At 33.4% G+C, this 23,250-nt stretch overlaps 1 protein-coding gene across 3 annotated transcripts in view; it reads right to left on the reverse strand.

Moving 5' to 3' along the window:
- The window catches only part of Ankib1 (ankyrin repeat and IBR domain containing 1), a 139,397-nt gene continuing 116,147 nt past the window's right edge, over nucleotides 1–23,250 (reverse strand). Inside the window, exons 11-20 of one of the 3 annotated variants that reach the window (XM_047559952.1) lie at nucleotides 20,982–21,112; nucleotides 15,761–15,895; nucleotides 14,377–14,463; nucleotides 14,220–14,286; nucleotides 12,081–12,226; nucleotides 10,547–10,725; nucleotides 9,660–9,711; nucleotides 6,279–6,393; nucleotides 5,333–5,376; nucleotides 1–4,748 (exon numbers count right to left, since the gene is read on the reverse strand). In XM_047559952.1, the coding sequence (XP_047415908.1) occupies nucleotides 4,011–4,748; nucleotides 5,333–5,376; nucleotides 6,279–6,393; nucleotides 9,660–9,711; nucleotides 10,547–10,725; nucleotides 12,081–12,226; nucleotides 14,220–14,286; nucleotides 14,377–14,463; nucleotides 15,761–15,895; nucleotides 20,982–21,112 (1,694 nt within the window). In that variant the 3' untranslated portion in view covers nucleotides 1–4,010. Of the gene's footprint in view, nucleotides 4,749–5,242; nucleotides 5,377–6,278; nucleotides 6,394–9,659; nucleotides 9,712–10,546; nucleotides 10,726–12,080; nucleotides 12,227–14,219; nucleotides 14,287–14,376; nucleotides 14,464–15,760; nucleotides 15,896–20,981; nucleotides 21,113–23,250 lie in introns of all 3 variants that reach the window. The other 2 variants (XM_047559951.1, XM_047559950.1) reach the window with 2 other exon arrangements.

A 23,250-nucleotide genomic window follows, 5' to 3' on the forward strand; every position in this document is an offset into this window, starting at 1 on the left:
CATCCTTGTTGCCAAAACTCCAGGGTCCAGTTTGCCTGTCACTGTCTCATTTATGTTGACAAAAGACACAAGACTCCTGTGTCAGAGGCAAAGGACTTTTTATCATTCATGGCACAGCATGCGGAATACACATCATCACATTTATCAGTTGTCCATGTCTCCAGCTCCATAAGGCAACACAATGGGCCTGGATGTCTACAGGGCCTGAGTCAAGTCAAGCAGCATGAGGAAGCCACCACTTTTATAGCAAGCAGTTCTGCCTGCTCCCTGTCCTCAGGGTTACTAGTTATATAAATACTGAGATGGCCCAAGCAAAATTGTTGTCTGGGCCTTGCAGTCTTGGCACACAGAGCAGGATATATATATATATATATATATATATATAGTTGTGCAGTGGCTAAGAGATGACAGATGATAACCTGATCAAGAATACTGTCCAATTAGTTTCAAAGACCAACGAACAATTCCTTCAAAAGCTTGTTTAGTTTGCCAACCTAATGTCATTGAAATTGTAACTGAGAGCTGTAGGAAACTTTTCTGGGCCACCTTTCTCTAAGTACAGTACTACTGCTAGTTCCTAAAATAAGGACTATTATAAAATACAGTCTAGAAAAAGTCACTCTATCTTTCTAGAGAGAAATCTATTCTTATGAGAAGGTCATGAGAACGGATGAGACAACAATACAGTGTTGCTAAGGAGATTCAGTAATTACCCCCTTGGCTCAATGCTGAGATGAAATTATCACTTGGTGGTTGAGCACATGAACATTTTTTACCTATGAAATTATTTCAGCTTTTTAAAAACCCCCAAATTTACATTATGGTTTAATATTTACATTCCAAGATTTTACTCTTTAGAGATACACTAACTGTAACTGTTTCAAAATTACAACCAAACCTCAACAAGTCTCAGATTTTAATTGATAAAAGGTTAAGTGACAAATATTTAGGAGTAAAAAGAGAATGAAAATGAGATCAATGACTACAATTAACATTTAAGGAATAATTCAGCATATGGACATTGGGAGCTAAGTTTCAGATCCACACATCAAAATACATAAATAAAACATGACTGTTAAGTGATAATCAATGGCGGATCCCACGAAACACCAGCTGGTGGCCTAGAAATTACATGTGTGCACTGAAGGTCATAAGCCATGGGTTGTTTTGGTATCTCAGAAGGAATAAAAATAATCTTTTTTATTTTGATGGAGAAGCAGGTCTTTTTATTCATATGGCATAATTTTTTCCTTTCCTAAGCAATTTTTAAAAACATGGCTTACAGTTCTATATTTCTCAGGGCTTCTATTAGAGATTTTACAGAAAAAGCATAATTTTTTTCTCTTAAAGCTACAGTGATGAAAATAAAATGAGCATTTAGGTCATGTTTTAACACATCATACAGTGTTACTGGGTTTCTTTTTTAGATACAAAATGCTCAGTAAGTGGGCTAGTGTAAAAATATTAGACACTAATCAATTACATGTTAGAACCAAATTAATCCCACTATATTAGAGGGGATTTAATTTCAAGAAAATTAAGCTTCCTGACCTGCGTAAAACGAAGTTTATAATGTAATGAGACAAAATGGAAGTAGTTTAAGTAATAAATGTTTAATCAAAGAATTTTACATATTATTAACAGCATTCATTTGGCCAAACATCTACACGTTTGTAGAATCCTACTGTATATAAAGTGGGAATGTATCAAGTATAGACTATGAAAGTGCAAATAACAAGTCAAGATTAGATTAATTTCTTTTACATTATAAAATTAACTTGTTTACAAAATAGGCTTTGCCAAACTTTATTACTGAATTGTAAAGTCAATGACTATGTTGTTTTTAAAATATGTACCAAGGAAATACAAACTGGATAATGATCACTTTTCATGCTCAGGAGAGACCAGCACAGAAAACAAAGGATACTGCACAAGGTGCAAGGAAACCAGAACCCACCATGAACGCTACCTTCACACAGAGCACTCCTTACCTCACCGCAGTTGTGCAAGACACCTCAACGTGATGCAAACTCTTTCTACTGGAAAAATTACAACTTGGTCTAAAAACTTAATGTTAATATTTTAATCCAAAATAAATTTGTAAAAAAATCCTTTAATGGACTATTTCAGTTTAATATACAGTAATACACTGTAGATAAAGTTAACATTCTCCCCCACTAATTTTAATAGGGATTGATATCAATACTTCTGATAACTGGAGAAATAAAAACTAATGTGGACCCTTGATATCCATAGCATAAGAACAATTTCCATATAGTAGAAGACCCTGGGGAACTTTAAATACTTTATATTTTAATGTCCTGGCCATATGAATTCAAAGTACAAGAAAATTTCAAAAGCAGGGATTGGAAAAAACAAGTAATCAAAAACCATAATCACAACTCACATGAATACCAATACTAATACAACCTTTTACCGGGCCTAAGACTGGCCTATACAAACTCAGTACAGAAATTTTTGTTTCTGCAGATTTCTTGTAACAATCTAGCAAACATTAAATGGAGTGTTGCACGAATCTATTTTGCTTATGTTATGCTAGTTTTGATAATATGTAAGTAAAACAGCCATTCCAACAGTTTACTCTAGTTTTAATTACACACTGTACCATTGTATCTTAATTACAACTAAGACCAGTATTTTCTTCACAGTAAGACACTGATAACTAGGAAGTTGATTTTTTCAATACTAAACAGTAATCACACAGCAAATGAGTATTGTGCAAGAGAACAAACACATGTCAGCATTTGCTATTTAGGCAAACGAACTGAACATTTAGTTGTTATATTTACTGTAAAGGCAAGGCCATGGGTGGTTTCATGGAGGTCTTTGCAATTCATAGCATAGTTACTTCAGAAGAGACATTGAAATCTGAATTACTGACTTATTTAACTGGCAACTATCCATTTAGGTTAGGCAAAGGCACGGTAACATGTTGCGCAGGATGTATTATTGAATTTTTTAATAATTGTGGGATTTACTATAACTCATGAAAACTCCACTTTTTTCTATTTTATAAAACACCATTAAAAGTAATTGCACCCATTAGTAATTAGAATGCACTGTAAAATTGTGAAAACAAAGAACTATGATTGCACTTCCAATAAAGTGTCTCTTAAAATACAGCACCGCTGTTGCTAATCAACTGTATTTTAATATTAAAATAAACTGTTTTTAACAGCAGCATTAGGTTTAGTTAACTTAAGCTACAGGCTACATTTATTTAAATGCAGTCTCCATGGCAACAAAAGCCCATGAAATTCTGGAATATCATTGCTACCGAGTGGCACCTTTTACTCCCAAGAATGCTGACACTGCCCTGGAGCACACTAGGATGCTGCACACCCCAACGCCTTGTTAGCGCACGAGTCAGAGTTTGGCACAATTGGACTGTAAAAAGACATGAGAAGAAATCTCTGATTCATGTGAAAATTAAAACTAATTACACTGTGGTAGATGCAGCACTAAAGAAGCTGTGGATATCTCAATTCACATTGCTCAGACAAAAAGGGAGGAAGGAAGCTATCAAAGAGCACAAAAAGATTGAGGACATACATGTTATCAGATCTGTCCAAAATGAACTTCTAAAATGAAGAAAACTTTCTTTTTAAAGGAAAGCCACCCAAAGATTAGGGAGTAAGCCTTTGATTTCCATGTTCAAGTCAAGTATTGCCAACTCCAGGCTAACCAGAGCACTGCACTTTCTTAGCATGTAGAATACAATCTATTTATTCCATTATGTTTCTCTTGCTCTCCTGCCATCCTTTTTGTCAGCAAAATGGGGAAAAGCGATCCAATTAAATACAAAAGAAATTCCCTGTAAGGTTAAAATCGAAAATGAAGCTACCATTCAAGGGAACTCCTTTGTATTCCATCCTAACATCAGTGGTTTATAACTGAGTTGGAATTAAGTGGATCAGACTTTATAAAGCTTCCTCCACCTAGCATACCATCTGCACTTGCAATACATTTGAAGCCCAGATATGTGCAGTTCATACTAAATGTACTTGTTCAAGCCATTCACTTGAGGTTTGAGGTGTCTGACTTGAAACATCTGAACCATCACCTTTGTTGGCTGCCTCATGACTACTATCATCACCTTGAGATGATGCTTCTCCAGCCAGAATATTTTCTTCCAAAGGATTTTCTTCTATCTGGGTTCCTCTACCTTCGCTGACACCAGCATCTTCAAATACTGAATCTTCTGGTGGCATTAGTTCCACATCCCTCACACCTTCTGACCCATCTTTGACACAGGGGAGCTGAGAATCTGCACTGATTTCTGTAGTGGCTGGAGGAATCAGGGCAATGCTCTGAGGGTTCATGTCATGAAACCACGCCATAATATTACCAAGAAGATTGTCACTAACATTGGGGTCCTGGCCAGCTGAGTCAGGGTCACTGGATGAAGCGCAAAAATCACTTCTTGCCTCATTGAGGGGGTGTGAACTCAAGGTGTCAGTTGAAAATGGGTCACTTGCTGCTCCTAGTCTCATGAGGCTGTCACCAAGTTCCAACAGCTCAGAGCTGCTCAACGCAGCACGAGGGCTATCTGTATTCCTGGGGACAGAGTCCAGCCTGGAAGGTAAAGAAGTGCCTATAGCTCCTAGGGATGCTTCATTACTGAAGAAGTCTCTAGTTTCTTCATCAATGGTCAGCCCAGATTCTTGCAGTGACAACTGTATTGCAAGAAGTATGTTGGGATCATCTTCATCCAAGGAACTCAGAGCCTGAGACAACAGAAAATAAAACCATTTTTAAAAACTGCTAAAGGAAAAGTAATTCAGCTCAATCAGATTTACCACTTTCCCTTTACCAAACAGATAATTAATATTACTAATATATGTATACAAATTATTTTTTTTTCTATTCAAATCTTATAACTATCTCCTTGTCCATGCCAAGGGGAAAAATATCTAAGAATAATAAAAAATCGAGTAATCTTTTTTTCTGTAGTTCATCTTTATTTTTATATTTTTAGATGCTGATAGACCTTTTATTTTATTCATTTATTTATATGTGGTGCTGAGTATCAAACCCAGTGCCTCACACATGCCAGGCAAGTGCTCTACCACTGAGTCACAACTCCAGTCCTGTAGCACATCTTTGAAACAAAGATTTCACAATGGAAGTAAGAAATAGGAAAGCTGTAAAAGTAAAAGCAGGAAATCATACTAAACATAGAAAGAGCAAAAGGGCAATTGAAGCTGCCCAGCAAGGCTACCTGAAGAGAGTCTTGGTTTTCAGAGCGACTGGCAGGGGTATAGTCACGCAGGGAAGAGCTGTGCAGCACACTCATAGATGCAGAACTTACCACAGATGCTCCAGGCCTGCGGCCACTGCCACTCTCTGGAATATCTGTTTCAAAGCAATTGGTGCCACAGGCAATTTAGTGATAGATAAGATTTATTCCTTTTTTCCATACACCTTCTTATTTAAATTGGGAACTGCTCTTTCAGTGAAATGAAAATCTGTATTCACATGTTTATTGAATCTTTCTGGGATTTGTCAATCATATTTGTTGTCCACAAGCAACAATATATCTAATACTGTGACTTCAAGATCATGACTTTTTACAACTTTTGCTTGAGTACTTATGGTTTTCTTCATACATTCAAAAGTACTATCCATTTTTCTTTTATTTTTCCTAAGTAAGAGCAATAAGGGTATTTTCATTTTCAGATTTTTAAAAATTACTTGGGAATTCCAATAGCCTGAAGAAACCAATCTTTAGTCACAATGATCCTGATGTTATAGTTTCAAGATTTTAATTAATAATTTAACATTTAAAAGTTGAATAATTAAAATAATTCTCTTAAAAAGAATGTCTCTGGGAGAATTAAGAATAATAGGAGAAAAATACTCCACAAACACAGTAACAATACTGACAGCTACAATTTACTTAGTGCTTAGGAGGTACTGAAGTACTTTACATGCATTATCTAATTTAATGCTAAGAATGAGCCTCTGAGCTAGTACTATTATTGCTTCTTTAGATGAGGAAACTGAAGCTTAGAGTGGTTAAGTAACTTGACTGTAGTTATACATCTACTGTATGGCAGTGATGGTGTCATAAACCTAGGTCTGTCCAACTCCACACGTTCCTAACCTTCATGGTTTTCTGTATTCCATGACAACAGAAGTATCTGAACATTTACTGTGTATCTAAACTACAAACCCAAAGTACTGACAACAGCTAGTTTTAAAGAATAAATTCAGGAGAATTAAGATATTGAACCATGCTCAACCCAAGAGCTTACCTAAAGTGCTTTCGCTTGGCTCATCAGGGTCTGGAGGATTACTGAGCAGACTGTGCACATCTCCTCGACGGCGCTGCTGTCTGTGTCTCCTCCGATACTGAAATTCAGCATATTCCTGCATAAACCAAAGGTTATAAAATACAGGAGAGCATGCAGTTTTTAATGCAAATAAAATAAACAACATACTTTTTCCCAGGGGAAAAATGTGTGATTTTATACACATATTATAAAATCACTTGGCTTTAGAAAAAGAAACTTCAAGTTTTGCCATGCCAAAGAAATGGAATAGGCAAAATGAAAAATAAATTTTTCCAAGTCATCACCATTACCTAGATAAATTGGGAATACTTGCAAGCCTCAGTGCTATATTATAACTGAGTGTTACTTCATATGCCTGATGATTTTGGTGGGTCTTGTTATATATTATAACTAAAACCACAACCATTTTGCTAAGTTAGACTCTCCCTGGAGGTCTAGTTTTTAAAAAGTGACTGTGCAATAGGGGTGGGGGACAATGATAAAAGTAAAAATGCTAAACTACACACACATACACACACACACACACACACACACACACACACACATGCGTCTAAATTAGAAACCAATGACTGAAAGTACACTGAGGGATTACTTAGGCTCTTTAAAATTTCTGGGTGAGGTGGGCATCATTTCTACTTCTGGAGGCCCATGGTCTCAAACTAGATTATTTATTATGTCATCATGGCTCTATGGACCACAGAAGACCATCACATTTCTTAGACAAAAATGGTGTGAAATTTTTAATCTCAATTAAAGGTTTATATTTGGGGAGAATCTGCTTACTTTGTAGACTTGATAATAATACTATTCTGAAAGAAAACTCTCAAATTACATTTTCTCATGATGTAACAGGTTTAAAAAATTGCTCTCATAAAGTGATCTAAAAATTTCCAAGGAATCCTAAGATCTTTGAGAAAATACACGAAAAGGCTTTAGTCAGGATGCTCCAAATGGTTTGATAGTGTTAGGCCACAGAGAAGATTAAAAAGTTCTAGGATTATAGGAAAAAAGGCGGCCAGAAGTTTGTTGTTTTGAATAATAAGAGCAACCATTTATTGGACACCAATTTTGTCAGTGCCTTGAGTCTTTAATTCTTCTAGAACTTGATGGGGTGAATATCACTCTTATATTTTAAAGATGAGAGGTTAAGGAAGAGAACATACTAAAATCTAGTAAGTGAGAGAACTAGAACCTGAACTCAGATGTTTCTCAGGCTTTAAGACTATGCTCTTTCCACAAAGTTCCACTGCCTTTAAAGTGGCATAAAATAAATACTTGTGTCCATCATGGACTCATGCAATTTATTTGTTATTTATTTTTATCTGTTTTTTTTTTTTTATGGTACTGAGGATTGAAACTGGGGTGCTGTACCACTGAGCTACACCACATCCCTTTTTATATTTTATTTTGAGATAGGGTCTCATTAAGTTAAAGAGGCTGGCCTCAAACTTGCAATCCTGCCTCAGCTTCCTGGGTTGCTGGGATTACAGGTGTGCAACAATGCACCCAGCTTCATACAATTTAATGTAAAGAAAATAAGATGGAATTAACTTCACTGAAAAAATATAAATCTAACTTAAAAGTCTATTGGAGTTGGGTAAAATTATCCAACTCACTAGTCCTAAGAAAAAGAGATAACTTTTAAAAATATAACTTTGGCAGCTACAAGATAGTCACATGCAGAATCTGAAAGTCTCAGTGTGTGGTAATTCTTTGGATTTGGCGTAAAATTTACACAAAAGTTTGGTATTTCAACATGCCAAAGACTAAAAAAAAGCAAAAGTAAATTAAATAATTTTTGTAAAATTAATTCATATAAAATAAATTTAAGTAATAGTCATATTAGCAGGCCAAATATTTCAGAATCCCTAAAGTTATTGTCAGAGTCAGAAGTTTCAAGATAATATAAACAGAATTGTGAACACTGATAAAGGTTTTATTTCTGCTTAATTGTGTTCACTCTTTTTTTTTTTTTAAATAAATAAAGCTTGTCTATTCCTCCTTTTAGGTGGAAATTTTCCACAATATTCCCAAAGCTATAATCATATTATACCATAGAAATAATAAGTCCAGAAGCAGGTAAAGAAAAAGGTTCATAATTTGTTTCCAATGACAATTTCATTAGTATGCTAATTTTTTTACAATTAAAGAGAATTTAAAATTTCCATATGCCCTCTAAGCACTGTTTTCTCAAGTCAATATTTTCTTAGAGATATCTACTAATACAAAAGGCTACAGGTGATTGCAAGTATCCTCAGCAGCTGAAAAGAGAAAGTATCTGATTTAAATAAGCCATAGTCATTTCTGAATAATATTCTGAATAATAATCACTTTCACTGTTTTTCAATTTCAGAAAACAAATAGACTATAAATGATACGCAAAGGTTTCATCATTTGTCCTGCCTCTTTTCAAGAATAAGTTCAAGAACTATGATGCAAGGATCAAATGGTATACTATTATAAGGAGCAAAGGAAAGAGAAGCAGAGAACTGCTAAAACCATTTAAAAATCAGATTTAAAAGTGACATTGGCAATTTAAATCTCACAAAATATCTGTGATTAAGATTTTCACTCTGGCTTATTTTTATTTGCCACTACAACTGCAAGTTATAGTGTTAAGTATTTTAGACCTTCTGTAGTTTAAAATGACTTTTCAATAACAACCAAAAACACAAATAAGAAGAGTGAGAAAGTCTTAAAAGGAAGCAGAAAGCAACTAAGCAAAACATTTTTTTTTAAGCAGTTTTTTAGTTGTCAATGGACCTTTATTTTATTTATTTTTATGTGGTGCTGAGAATCTCAAACCCAGTGCCTTACACATGCTAGGCAAGCACTCTACCACTGAGCTCCAATCCCAGCCCAAAGCATATTTTAATAGGAACATTATCACTGCAAAATTTTCCACTTTTTAGCAACTGATTATGAATTAATTCTCAGATTGCTACAGTAACATAAAAAATACACCATTCATTTAGGTTTTTAATAGATTCAGACTAAAATAATATTACAACTAGAAACACATTTCTAATAAGTAAAATTTACCTCTATTAACAAATTAGAAGATAGCTTCCAAAAAATTTGTGTTGTAAATTTGCTTAAGTTCTATTTAAGAATTAAGAACAATAAAAGGGGGATACATTTAATAATGTGATGATACTCTAGTACCATGAAGTACTAAATGTAGGTTATGCTGAAGCATTTTTGTTACAAAATAAAGAGAAAGCACTGCTGATAACCTCAACAGGATTTAGAATAGATGAGGGTGCAAATGCAAGCAGGGTTGTGCTAAGGGAAAAAAAAAAAAAAAAAAAAGAACACCAAAACCCCCCACAAAACAATTACCTCAGGTGATGCAAATCCTAAATATTCCCAATCCCATGTTCCACCAGCAAAGCTACAAAGAAATTAGACATACCATTTGATTTATTGTCAGTACTACAAACTACATACCACCAGACCCTTGCTCTTTGAACATTACTTTACATTCTTCTACAAAGAATTTGCTTAACCAAAGTAGATCGACTATTAAAATGCAATTAAAATGACACTCATCATTTTTTCCAAATTCCAAGTTTGTCTGCTCTGTGTGAAATAATGAAAAAAAATAAAAATCACCATGTTATAACAAAATATTTTTACAATTGTTTCTATTTTTACTTTATAAGTAGTGCTTATAATCATTATGAATAATAAAATACGCTTCACTTTGCAGTGGCAGAAGTTGTATAGTATCTGAAACGAAACAACCAAAATGACTGCTCTTTTAAGGGATAAATTTGGATCACTTAAATAACTTTACTATTAGCAGATTTCTCATTTCTTTATAAGTTCTTACACAAAAATATGACCATAACAAGCTGGCAGTTTCCAAATTCTACATTATAAGATGTCTGTGACTCATCATATCACTACATATATTATACACTTGGTGAATTAGAGTACTCTATGAATTGTGAATTCACCTGAAATGTGAAATTAACCTAGCCAAATTAGTTTGAGGAACTGCAAATTAAAAAAAACCAAAAAACAAAAAAGAAATGCAAAATAAAATAGAAATAGTACTGATGAAAAAAATATCACCAAAAAGAAGGTAACATACTTTTATCAGCTATCCATATTTTAGGTGTATGTAACTTCCAGGAATATGAACCCTAGTTGGATAAAAAAATACAACTGCTGGCATTTGTGACTTGAGCTAGGTTGGTTTCTACAGTGTACATCCTTTTTACCTGCGCCTTGGAGCTTCTGGTGAGTCTGCTGGGGCAACTCCACGAGCCACAGATGCCAGGAATTCTTGCCTCTTCTGCTGTACAAGGCATGCGGCCTTGATGATCTTGTGTCGAGGTGTGCGAAGATAAGGCCTGTTGACTTTTTGGGCAAGGTCTTCAGTGACCATTTCTAGGTCTGTCTATAGCATGAGGAGAAAAAAAAAAAAAGATTATAGGCCAAACATGTTAGTAAATACCAAATCCAGAGTTGATCTGGTCTCTCAGCTAAATTCCACTCTATTGAAGTCAGAAAGTAATTCAAATTTTGAAATAATTTCCTATTTTGTGAATTTTCTACTTTGTACACATTTCCAGGTTATAAAAGAGAAAGGATCCCCTTAAATTCAGGAAAATGGCACTCTGATAGGTATTTATAGCAATGTAATTGGTACAAATTACAAAGTCACTGAACATAGAAACTATTTACAAGGATTTTATAGCTTGTCTACATGAAATGTGTAATACACTTCAAGGCACTGTACAATCACATACAAGATGCCATGATGTAGACTACATATAGAGGCTGAAGGAATTTGAGGCAAGGCAAGACTACTATGATTTGGGGTTAGGCCTTGAAGGTTTTATGGAGAAAATGAATATTGACCCTTGAAAGCAATACAGGATATAAATGAGTAAGGGCAGTTTTAAAATATAACATGAACTGTAACAAAAAGAGGAAGTTTTTAAAATATATTTTTTGTTCTAATAAGTTACACATGACAGTAGAAAAGGAGGATGTCTGAAGACTTCAAAAAAAGATGAATGTACAATGAGGTTGGTTAGTTACAATGACCTCAGTTGATTCAGGTATTTTTGCTTTTTAAATTTTGTAACTTTTTTTTTAATTGAAGATGTTTATTGCATATTATTTTTGTTGGAAAAATGTAGCATACATATATTTAGCACAACTTTGTGAAATGCACAAGCCATAACTGGGTAAGAAGCATTTTCTTAAATCCTAGGCCATTTCTGAGGACTAAATCATGAACTGCTTTACTCGAATTAAATATTTCTTCTAATAGTTGGGCATAACATTTAACATTTATTAATTTTCTCCTCAGTATAGGCAGCAATTCACCATTCTCTTAAAAATTGCAACTTTTTGAGTTGTACTCTAAAAACAACTTTAAACCAGTAAATAGTAGCCTTCTAATCTAGAATATAATGTGGTTTGCTTCATCTTTGAAAAGACTTTGTATCCTATTTACATAACTAGAAACAGGCCAGATTTCAACCTAACCCAGTTTAAAACAAAGAAACAAATGCTAGCATAGTTCAGGACTCATTCAAACCTGCAATGACAAATTTAAACATAAAGAAAATTTCAGTTTATTATTGGTAAGTTTTTCTTTATTCGTAAACCAATTTAAAAATAAAAACAATTGCTTTACTAGTGACACCTAAATTAGTTACAACTTAAGTGGTTGAAAAAGGAGAAAATTTGCTTTCATAATAACTGCTATCATTTCAAATATGATTTAAAAGGATATCTTACTTGCATTAGTTCAAAAATTTCTTTCTTTGTGCTTTTAGGTTCTAAGAAAAATCCATATGGATAAGAACACTTGAGAATACGTCGAGTTTTTAAGAGCACATGAACTGCATCTTCAATGAAAGTGGTATCTGGACAGCCTCCTTCAGCTATAAAGTAATTAAGGCACAGTGAAGATTTTTTTGCAAATTAATTTATCATAAAATCAACCAAACAACTATGTTTTCTTAAAAAAAAAAATCCCTAAGAAGAAACTGAAGTAGTTGTATGATACTTATTTGAACTAGACTAAAAACCTACAAAAATATTAATATGTGACATGCATGTGTTTGTTAGTGAAGAACATCCAGAGCAGCCGAGGAGCCATGAAGAATGCACACACTCATCCTGGATTCTATTCTTAACCTATTGGTAAAGAAACATAGCTTTAGGTTCAAAGTTTTACTAAATTTTTCAGATTACCTCTAGGAAAACTTTGATGCTTATGAATTAGAACAAATGCCTTTGCTAAGTTACTTGCTTGTTTAAAAAAATGTCTAATTATAATCATCCCTCTGCAAAAACAACACAAGAAAAAAGATATTGCAATCTGAGAACAAATGGATAACTAACCCTAGTAAATAAAACTAGTAAATATAAAGCACCAGGGAAAAAAAGGAAGAGTGAAGAGGAGGGAAGAAGAAATTGCCTTAATAAGGCAAAAATATCTTTATAGCATTCTAGTTTTTTCTTTAACTACAAATAAACAAATTAAACTACAGAATAGTTTAATAATGAATAGGGCTGGGGTTATGGCTCAGTGGTAAAGTGCTTGCCTGGCATGTGTGAGGCACTGGGTTTGACTCTCAGCACCACATATAAATAAATAAAATAAAAGTCCAAAAAATAAAGAAAAAAAGAATCTAAATGAATAAGTATTGCTGAAAACCAGATTATTCTGCATGCCTTTAGATTTCAATTACATCTGTATGTTCACAAATAGATATACACCCCCCTGGTCCCTAGTGTAGGTATCTGAACTACCATGCAAAAAACTAAACTAAACTAAACACACCTCCCCCTTGCTCATTAATGCTGCTCAGAACCTCCAAATGTTGCAAATATTTATTGTTTACTATGTATCTGGCATGGTTCTAGGCAAGAGGGATACATTAATGACATAACAGACAAAAATCTCTGCCAAAGAACTATGTACCCTGTGATAATTATTTTACTGTGGGCAATATTTTCAAAGCTTGATATTAGTGTGATGTATTTATATCACTAATAATATCTACAAACTAATAATTAACAAGGAGAATAAGCTGCTATTGACACACTCCCCCCCACTCTAATTTATTTACCTTATGGTTACTGTCTTATTAGGGAATCATTTTCACAAAAAAGGTTGTTAGTACTCATTATTTTATAAACTGGAACAAATACAAATATAATGATTACATTTTTAGGCTTAAATGTCTTGCATATGTAAGCTAGGACTATTTTTAAGATATGTCTTTTTAAAATAAACATACCAGAACCTGTACTGTATGGTCATTGTGGGATATTATGTTCTAATGATGCAATTGGCACTCAATCTACATTTAGGAATGCTCTTTTATAACTTTTAACTTAGGACTTATAAGTTAGTTCTTCTTATGGCTTTGCTTTTGACCTCAATTTCATTACTTACCAATAAAACTATTTCTCTCCACACTTTGATTTCAAAGTGCCATTAGGCACTCGGCTAAATTTTCTCAAGAATTTTAGGATGTTCAGTTTCATGACATTTGGGTAGCATGTATATGTCGCTTCCATTGACTAGGTCAGGGATGCCCTTTAGAATCCATCACTTTCCCCAAAACTGGAGAGCATCAATCAGCAAAGGCACAATATAATCAAAGCCACGATGTGTTTTTGTCTGGTAACAGCATAGGTTGCATTAAGAGAAGCAGACTAGGTGCCAGGTGGAAAATCTCATCATAAGAGGTATAATCTGTTAAGATGCACTCATCCTTATGTCTCTTTCTCAGAAAATAAGAGGACACGGGTGAGTTAATGAATATAATGCCTTCCTTTAGAGGCCTAATCTCTTACCAGTGAACTGAATTAGCATGGAAGGATATTTTATATTAAATTATCACATAAACATTTAGAACTTACTTTCTTTGAGAGCTCTACTCAATTGCTCCATCTTTTCTTTGGCTGTTTTAAGAAGGCGTTGTTCTAACTAAAGGAACAAAAATAAATACTTTAAACCATCTTCTTTATTTATTTACAACAGTGCAGTTCAACTCATTTGAAATGATTTGAGACATACCTGATAACTATGCTCATGGTTTTTAAATCTTGTATAATAGTGCATAAATCTGTCAAGTTCCTGAAATCGTTTGTGTTTTTTCTCAGCCTAGGAAACAAAAGTCCATAAATGACTTTTATAAAAACTACTAATTATTAAAGTTGGGTTTGGAGGGATCATTTAAAATTTTTTAATAGTAATCAGTAGTAATGCATACATATTTGTTGGTTATTTTGCTAAGAAAAAATAATAATCAATACATTTTAAGGGCTCTCAGAACAAAGTCTACATTGGTATTCTCTACAACAAATTGCTAGACCCATAACTCCACATCTTCAATGTCTTATTGTTTATTGTCAGAGACTGATTTGTGTCCCACTGAAATTCTTATGGTGGAAGTCTTAACCTAATGTGGCTGTTTCTGGAGAAGGTACCTGTTGAGGTGATTTTTGTTAAATAAGGTCATTAGTGTGGGAATCTAGTGTGTTAGGGTTGGTGTTCTTATAAGAAAAGGGACACCAGAGTATTCTCATTCTTTTTCCTAGACAACATGAGAACACAAGTGAAAAGGTAGCTGGCTGTGTGCAAACCAAGATGAGAATCCTCACTAAGAACCAGTCAGCTAGAACCTTGATCTTGGACTTCAAAGCCTCCAGAATTGTGAGAAATAAATTTCTATTGTTTAAGCTACCCTGGTCTTTGGCATATGAGCAGACTAAGACACTGTATGCTATAATGTAATACTGTATTGTATAATGTAATACTGTAATATATGAAAATTATTTTTAAGTCTTTACGTAAGCAGGCTGAGACTGGGCTTTTCATACCTTCATCAACATCAAAAAGGGAAAGCTTAAAAAAAACTCTCAAGTTTGTAGAAAACTATTTTAACTAAAGCCTCCTCAAAGTGTATTCAATTTTAATGCCTCATTAAGATGAAGATAGGAGCTGGGTGTGGTGGTGGGCCCTTGTAATTTCAGGGGCTCTGGAGGCCAAAGCAGAAGGACTGCAAATTTGAGGTCAGCCTCAACAAATTAGCAAGGCTATAAGTAACTTAGCGAGAACTTGCCTCACAAAATCAAAAGGGCTGGGGGCTGGGGAGATAGCTCAGTAGGTAGAGTGCTTGCCTTGTAAGCACAAGTTCCTGGGTTCAATCCCCAACACGCCCCCCCCCCAAAAAAAAAAAAAAAAAAAAATCAAAAGGGCTGAGATGTGGCTCAGTGGTAAAGCATCTCTGGGTTCTAATCTTGGTAGACCAAAAAAAAAAAAAAAAAAAAAAAAAAAAAAAAAAAAAAAAAAAAAAAAAAAAGATAAAGACAGGAACAGAAAAAATGCAAAATACTTCCCATGGTTTAAGTGGCTCATACAAAAATACAAAGGTCTGGGCTTAATTAGTTCTCTTTACCTCCACAGTCATTTCCTTGGATTGCTCCTCCACATGCTGAATGACTTCATAGCGAGTACATCTGTAATAACCTCCAGTGGAAGAGCTATGTTTTTTCCATTCCTCTAGGCAAATCCAGCAAAAATCATACTTGCACTTCAAAAGAAAACATATACGCAAAACATTTCCCTATGTTAATATGCAAATACTGTTCTGCTTTTTAGTCAACCAGTCTGTAATGATTAAAAAATCCTGCCTGTGTGACCAGAAACAAAACATCGCAAAGATATGCCCTCTTTCTCATGTTTCCTTTGGATATCATATCTGCATTATGGAAAGATGTTGGGATAGTTTTAAATTATTGCTTCTAGGTATTAATTAAAATGAAAATCATAATATTTTATGAAGTAATCATTAAAAATATCAAGAGAATGTTTTAAATAATAAAACAAATAGTGATAAATTGGTTTTGAAACTGGAATGTTTGTAAGATCTCTAAAAAGAACAGCTGACATAAAAGCTGTTTCCCATTTTAAAGAAAATTTCATTTACTTAATATTCCATAATTAGCAGACAATGCCAAAAATATGAGCATTCCAGTATGAAATTACATCTTTTTCTATTGTTTATTGATTTTGAATCAGAAAGATTTTCCCATTCCAAGTCTATGTTGTTTTCTGGTAATTTTTTTAAAAGAAACATTTAAATCTTTGAACTACTAGAAACATTTGGGTATGTAGTATACAGTATGAATTTATTTGTTCCCTGATAGCTGTCTCATTATCCCATTACCAATTACTCAATGATTTATGTGTATCTTCTGGTAAAGGATGTCACCTCTACCATCTATTAAATTCCCATGTATGTGTGTATATTTTCTGGGCTTGCTTTCTTTTGTGTTTCATGATCTGTTTATTCACATGCCAGCATCATACTGTTTTAATTATTGAGGATTTGTAATATTGTTTATCAAGGCTAGTACCCCTTTACTGTTCTTTTTCAGTTTTCCCGGTTATTGTTGCTTTAATTTCCCATATGAACTTTTTTGTTTGTTTTTATTTTTATGCAGTGCTTGGGATTGAACCCAGGGTGCCATGCATGCTAGGAAAGTGCAGTGGTACTGAGTCACATCCACAGTCCACTACATGAACTTTTGAATTAAGTTTACCTAGATGCAGAAACAAAATCTGTTGGTATTTTTGTTGGAGTCTTTCTATTTAAGAAATTAGTTGTCTTTTTATGTCTGTTATCCTTTGGGCCCTAGAAGGTCTTAAAATTTTTTCTATAAAAGTCATGCATATTTCTTATATTTATTTGTAGATGAGATCTTTCAGTATATATTCTTTCTGATGTTGTTGGTACACATGAATATTATTACTTTCTGTGTATTATTTTTGTACTCTGCTACTTAACTGAATTTTTATTGTTTGTAGTAGTTTTTCAGGTGATTCTCATGAATTTCTAGGTATAAAATCATGCCATCTAGAGCAAAAGTGATATTTTTATTACCTAATATTTAAGATTTATATCTTAATTTCCTTATGTTGTTTAATTATGCTGGTCAGTATTACCAGTTTAATACTAATGATAATATAATAATGCAGAACATCCTTACTTTACTCTTGAGTTTAGGGAGCTGCCACTAGATAAATATTTTTATCAGACTTAAGTAGAATTCATTCTTTATTGATTTGAGTGTTTTATAAAGAATAATTGTTAAATTTTTGTCAAATGTCATTCAGCACCTATAGAAAATATAAGACTTTCCTCCTTGGACTACAATAAGATGAGGTAAAATAACAGCTTTCCTCATATGGACCCGTTCTTATATTCCTGGAATAAACCCTGCTTCATCAATTACTCTCCAAATATGTTCTGATACTGTTTGCTAATATCTGTATGTGCTTTTTGTTTCCTCTTACTAGGACTTCTGTGTTGTTATTTACGAGTAAGATTAAGGTTTTATTTTTATGATCTTATCAAGTGGTATTAAGGTTCTACTCAATAAAAACAACTTGTTTCTTTAAAAATTAAAAATAAATTCCCAGAAACAGTTTAAACAATATTGGAATTACCTGCTCCTTAAAGGTTTGATAAAATTCTCCTGTGAAACTGTCAGGCCTACTGAAGGGACTAAAGAGGGAGATGGTCCTTAATGGGGTTTGTTGGTGGGGCACATATTTGTAAAACATTTTCTTTTTCTTTATGCAAAAGAATATAATTGGATATTTTATCTCTTCTAGGGCCACTTTTAATTACTTTTTCTGAGAAAACAATCATTCATATCAGTCTGAAATATATCTGCAAGGGTTCTGCTAAATTATTACTTATTATTTCAGATGGTCTCTCTGATTATTTTTGTGTGTGTCTCTGTTTCCCTGTTTCTCATTTGGTGTATTTGAACTATCTCAACTTCATTTTTTATTATGTTAGCTTAGTGGTTTATTTATATTTTTTCTTCAGAAAATCATTTTTTTGGATTTATTTGTTGCATTGTTTTTTAGTTTATTTTTAAAGCTCACTAATTTCTGCAACTTTTAAACCTTGTGGTTTTTCATTTGTTTTTCTAAATTTCTGAATCACATTCTCAATTCTTTATTTTTTATTATTTTAGGTGAATAAGGCTGTGAATATTTTTTATTGATTCTTTTTAGTTATCTATAACATTAGGCTTTATTTTGACAAAATTGCATGGAATTTTGCTCTAATTCAGACCCTTCCCTTCCCATCCTCCTTTCCCCTATTCCTTTTTCTCTATTCTACTGATCTATTTACTTAGTATCTTTTTTTTTTTTTTCATTAATGTCTTATGGGTACATATGACGGTGAGATTCGCTGTGGTATATTCACATATGTACATAGGAAAGTTAGTTCAGGTTCATTCCACTGTTCCTCTCTTATCCCATCCCTCCTCTCTCCCCTTTGTCTACTCCATTGGTCTCTCATCTATTTAGATGGAACACACATCCCTTCCTTATTTTGGACTAACTTCAAATATCAGAAAATATTTGACCTTTGACTTTTTGGGTGTGACTTATTTCACTTAGCATGGTAGTCTTCAGTTCCATCTATTTGCCAACAAATTGCTGAACATATTTTTGAGCATTGTTTTAGCTGCAGTACTTAGATTTTGATAAGGCATTATCATTATTTTTGTTTTCTAGCAATTCTTTAATTTCCATTTTTTCTACTTAAGTTGTCTGAAAGATTGAAAATTTCCAAGTGAAAAGGCCTTTTATATAACTTTATTATTAATTTCGATTTTACTCTCATGATCAGAGAATATTATTTGTATTATTATCTACCTTTTGGCAAGTTATTGAGGTTTTGATGATTAAGGGTCGATTTTTTGTGTGAATGCTTCATGGTGCTTGAAAAGATGACAAAAGTCCACATTTTCAGGATGTAGAATTCAAATATATATAATAACCACATATACTTTAGTTAATGTATGGTATTTATGCCCTCTATTCCCTAATTTTTTGTCTGCCTGATATGAAATGAACAGAGAAGCCCTTTACAACATGTTCTTACATAATAAACTAAACTTATTTCAAGGCTCAGACAAAATGTCTTAGTATCCTGCGCCCTTTTACCGGGGATTGATTGAATTCGAGCAGGAAAAGGAATATAGAACTTTAATAATTTTTACTTTTTAATTGTGGCATACAGTTTCACACAGAATGAGAAAATTAGTATAAGTAATTTAAAAATATTTAAGAATGATAAGTTAAATAGCTCCCAAAAATTATCTAAGGGGACATTAACAGACTAAATAGTGTTTTTAAAAGAAATTAAATATTTTTAGAGGATTATATTTGTCATTCTTTTAAAATGTTTAACATTTGATTTCAGAAAGAAAAACCGCTTACTGAATCATAATTAATGCTGAGACATTAATATATTTTGTGATTTAGTCTTTGTGATGGTGAAAGGATTCAATTATACATGACAAGTTGCTTCACCTACATATTTAAAAAATATTCCAGGAGTATTCGATTTTGCTGTAGCAAGGTTATTACTCTTCAGACAAGTCTTACATGTCATAATAAGAATGCTACTTTTCAGTTGCTACTCTCAATCCAAGCACTTCAGACAGTACTATTAAATATTCCTTCACTCATTTAGGTATATGCTATGAAGGAAATAAAGGTAAAGCTGAATCCTATCTCAGCCAACTACTTACTTTTAGAGTCACTCTGTATTTCCATACATATCTAGGTAGTCTATATAAGATTTTCCAAGAAAAAAATGAATATGGATATTGGAAATAATACCATAATTAGATGAAGTTACTTTGGTCCAATCCTTAGCCAAACTAATAAGCACTTTTAAATATTTTGCTCTAGACACTACACTAGGTTTTTTTTCTTTCTGCCTCACTAAGTTGATCCATTTATGTTAATTTTAATTGATTAATTTATGATAGTGCTGGGGATTGAACCCAGAGGCACTCTATTACTGAGCTACATTCTCACTAAGTTTCTGAGGCCTGTCTCAAACTTGTGATCCTCCTTCCTCAGTCTCCTGAGTCACTAGGATTACTGGTGTGGGCCACTGTGCATGACCATATATGTTAATTTTATAATAGATTTGTAAAATCATTTCTAACTGCCATTCTTTTGCAAGTTATAACTATAATTGTCAATAATTTCAGATTAAAAATCAAGTAATTCTTAGAAGAAAGTGAAGTTTTTTATTGGAATCTTCACTTTGAGTTTTTCTAAATGAGAAAAATTACTGTCCTCTCAATAGTTTCATGTAGTCATTTTTAACTTTTTTTTTTTTGGCGGTGCTGGGGATTGAACCCAGGGCCTTGTGCTTGCGAGGCAGGCACTCTACCAACTGCACTATATCCCCAGCCCCATGTAGTCATTTTTAAACACTGATGACACAATAAAAACATTAGAATATCATTACAATTTTATAATAAAAATGTTTAAAATATAATCATGGATTAATAAAATGTTAACTTAATTCCAGAATATCTGAAACACAGTCGTTTTTGTGTAATGAAATCAGGAGGGTATATTCTATTTAGCCTTCAGTCCTCTAAAACTAATTATTTATATGATTTTTCAGTCAAGTAGATCTTGTTGGCATTTTTATTTTCAAAATGGTAATGAAAATTACTTATTTAGTTGACTGTTTCATTAGGAAAGCAACATTTCTGCTTTGGACTGACAATCAACTTATATTAAGATTCCAAATGCAAAGCATGCAAAATACTCCAACTTCTTACCTTAGCACACTGCATGTGATTGCAGCCTTCATTCTTCTGTATTGGAGACTTACAATTAGCACAAGGCTTGGAGTTAGTTAACAACCAGAGACAATTGGCAGCATCCTCATAAGCTTCACTAACTCCCACAACTTTGGGATATTAAGCACAAACATAAAAAGAAATGATTTTGTGTACAACTTCATGGAGGAAAAAACCTACATTTTGCTTTCAGGTTAACTCTCCATTTTAATCATATATTTATTTTCCAATTAGGGTCTATGGCAAAATTTTAAAATTCCTTCATTTGGATTGGCATGATTATAAGATAAGGAGCTTTATTCCACAATTTCTATTATCAAAAAAAATTAGAGTTCTTTTTTTTTTTCCTGTAAACTTGTATCCAAACAAACTGGGGAAGAAAAGAACCAAAGAATGATTACTTTAGACAATAATTTCTTAAATAGGCCAGTTGCAAACATAATTATCAGAAATTCTTCATTATAATGAAAAGCATTAAATATCAACATCTTTTTTTGTTATCCATGATTATTTTGGATAAACGTAAAATGAATCCAATGTGACATGTCTAAAAGTAAACTTACCATTTTCCCCAAACATGCTCTTTTCTCTAGCCTCCATAAAGATAAATAATGTCTGCCCAGAGTCAATCCAGGAAGAATATGATCTTCAATATTTTCCTCTTCCCCTCACCCCTGGCATCGTATCGATTCCAATTCCTTCTCTCTTATATCTGTTTCGTCTCCATTTCCACTTTTATTGCTTTAGCTAGGGTCCTCCACATCTCTTGCTTAGACAATGAAAGTATAGAAACCCAACCTATCTCCACAGTTTCCTCTCTGTCTCACTCCCAACTAAACTGCCTATACAGTGATCTTTTTAAAATAAAAATCTGCTTAAAAATTGCAATTGCTCCCCACTGACTATAAGAAAAAATCGAATTGCTTTAGCAAAGAATACAAAGTCTTTATCATCTGGTCATCCACTTGGCCAGCTTTGCTTACCCACTATTCCTATATCAATGTTTCAATGTTACACTTCTTAAATTCAATTTAAGATATTATAATTTGGGGTCTGCAAACTTCAGGAATGCCATGATTTTTAAAGATTTTAAATTTATAAGCCCTTTCTCCACCACCCAACAAAGAGAGTTAGAGACACAAAATGTAAATTTTATTTTTTCAAGCAAGAATGCCAGTAATCCAGTAGGTTTTATTATTATTTTTTCTAGCTTTTAAGTACATTGAGAAGCCCCACCTTTCCATTACTGACAAAGATGTCAGAAAATCAATTTAGAATCATGGAGGGTAGTCCATCTAATCAAGCTTTTAATTATATGTAGACACTTTGAAAAGTGTTTAGCTCTATTGACCAAAATAGGGGAGAAACCAAACCTTTTGAGTTTTTAAGATTAAAAGGAAAAGTTACTTCTCCCCACCTCCACCACAGATATAAGTCCCTGATGAGGGAGAGGGGACAAAGGTTTGGGCTGACTGTGATCGGGGAAATGGCTTTACACATGAATTGGAGGAGCTGAGCACTACCAGCAGCCCTTTGATGGAACCTAGCAGTAGAGAGTGGGGCTTCTTGCCACAGCAACACAATGGCACCTACTGTTGGACTGTAAAGCACTGATTTTTAATTTCACATAGCAAAGAGAAACAATAGCAGCAGTGTGGTAATCAGACTTCACTCCAGTTCTAAACCCACTTGGCAGAAGATGGGTCAACAAGGGTGCTGGCAGATAGAATTCTCAGGATAATTTGGTAGGGACAGGAGTTTCAGGGGAAACTTAGTATACTTATGGTTAATATGGTCAAGCTGTGGTGGTAATGCTGTTTACAAAAGGTAGTTCTAAAAAACCTATGAACTAAGTACATCAAGCATTTAAAACATAATTTTTGTTTAAAAGTAGTGGCGTTTCTCCCTTTAGCGTCAACATTATTTTTAGCTCAGAGGCTCTAACATATTCTTATGACCCTTATTGTCCATTGTTAAAGTAAATAAAGCACAAAGCTATTAAAACAAAGCAGCTGTGTGGCCTGCAACATAACAATTTTTTTTCTTTTGCCCTTGGAGAGAACCCTATCTCCTAACTGTATTCTAGTGGATTACATTAAGTATATCACATTCAGGAAAACAAGCATTACTATAATTAAAAAATACATTGGAAAAAATGCCTTGATTTCCAATTCTCTGAACATGCTTACTTCAGACACTGTTTCTTTGTATATATTGTTCTTAATCCCTCCCACACTTTATCTATCTC

This window comes from Sciurus carolinensis, chromosome 8 (genome assembly GCF_902686445.1).
Source record: "Sciurus carolinensis chromosome 8, mSciCar1.2, whole genome shotgun sequence".
Lineage (NCBI taxonomy): Eukaryota > Metazoa > Chordata > Mammalia > Rodentia > Sciuridae > Sciurus > Sciurus carolinensis.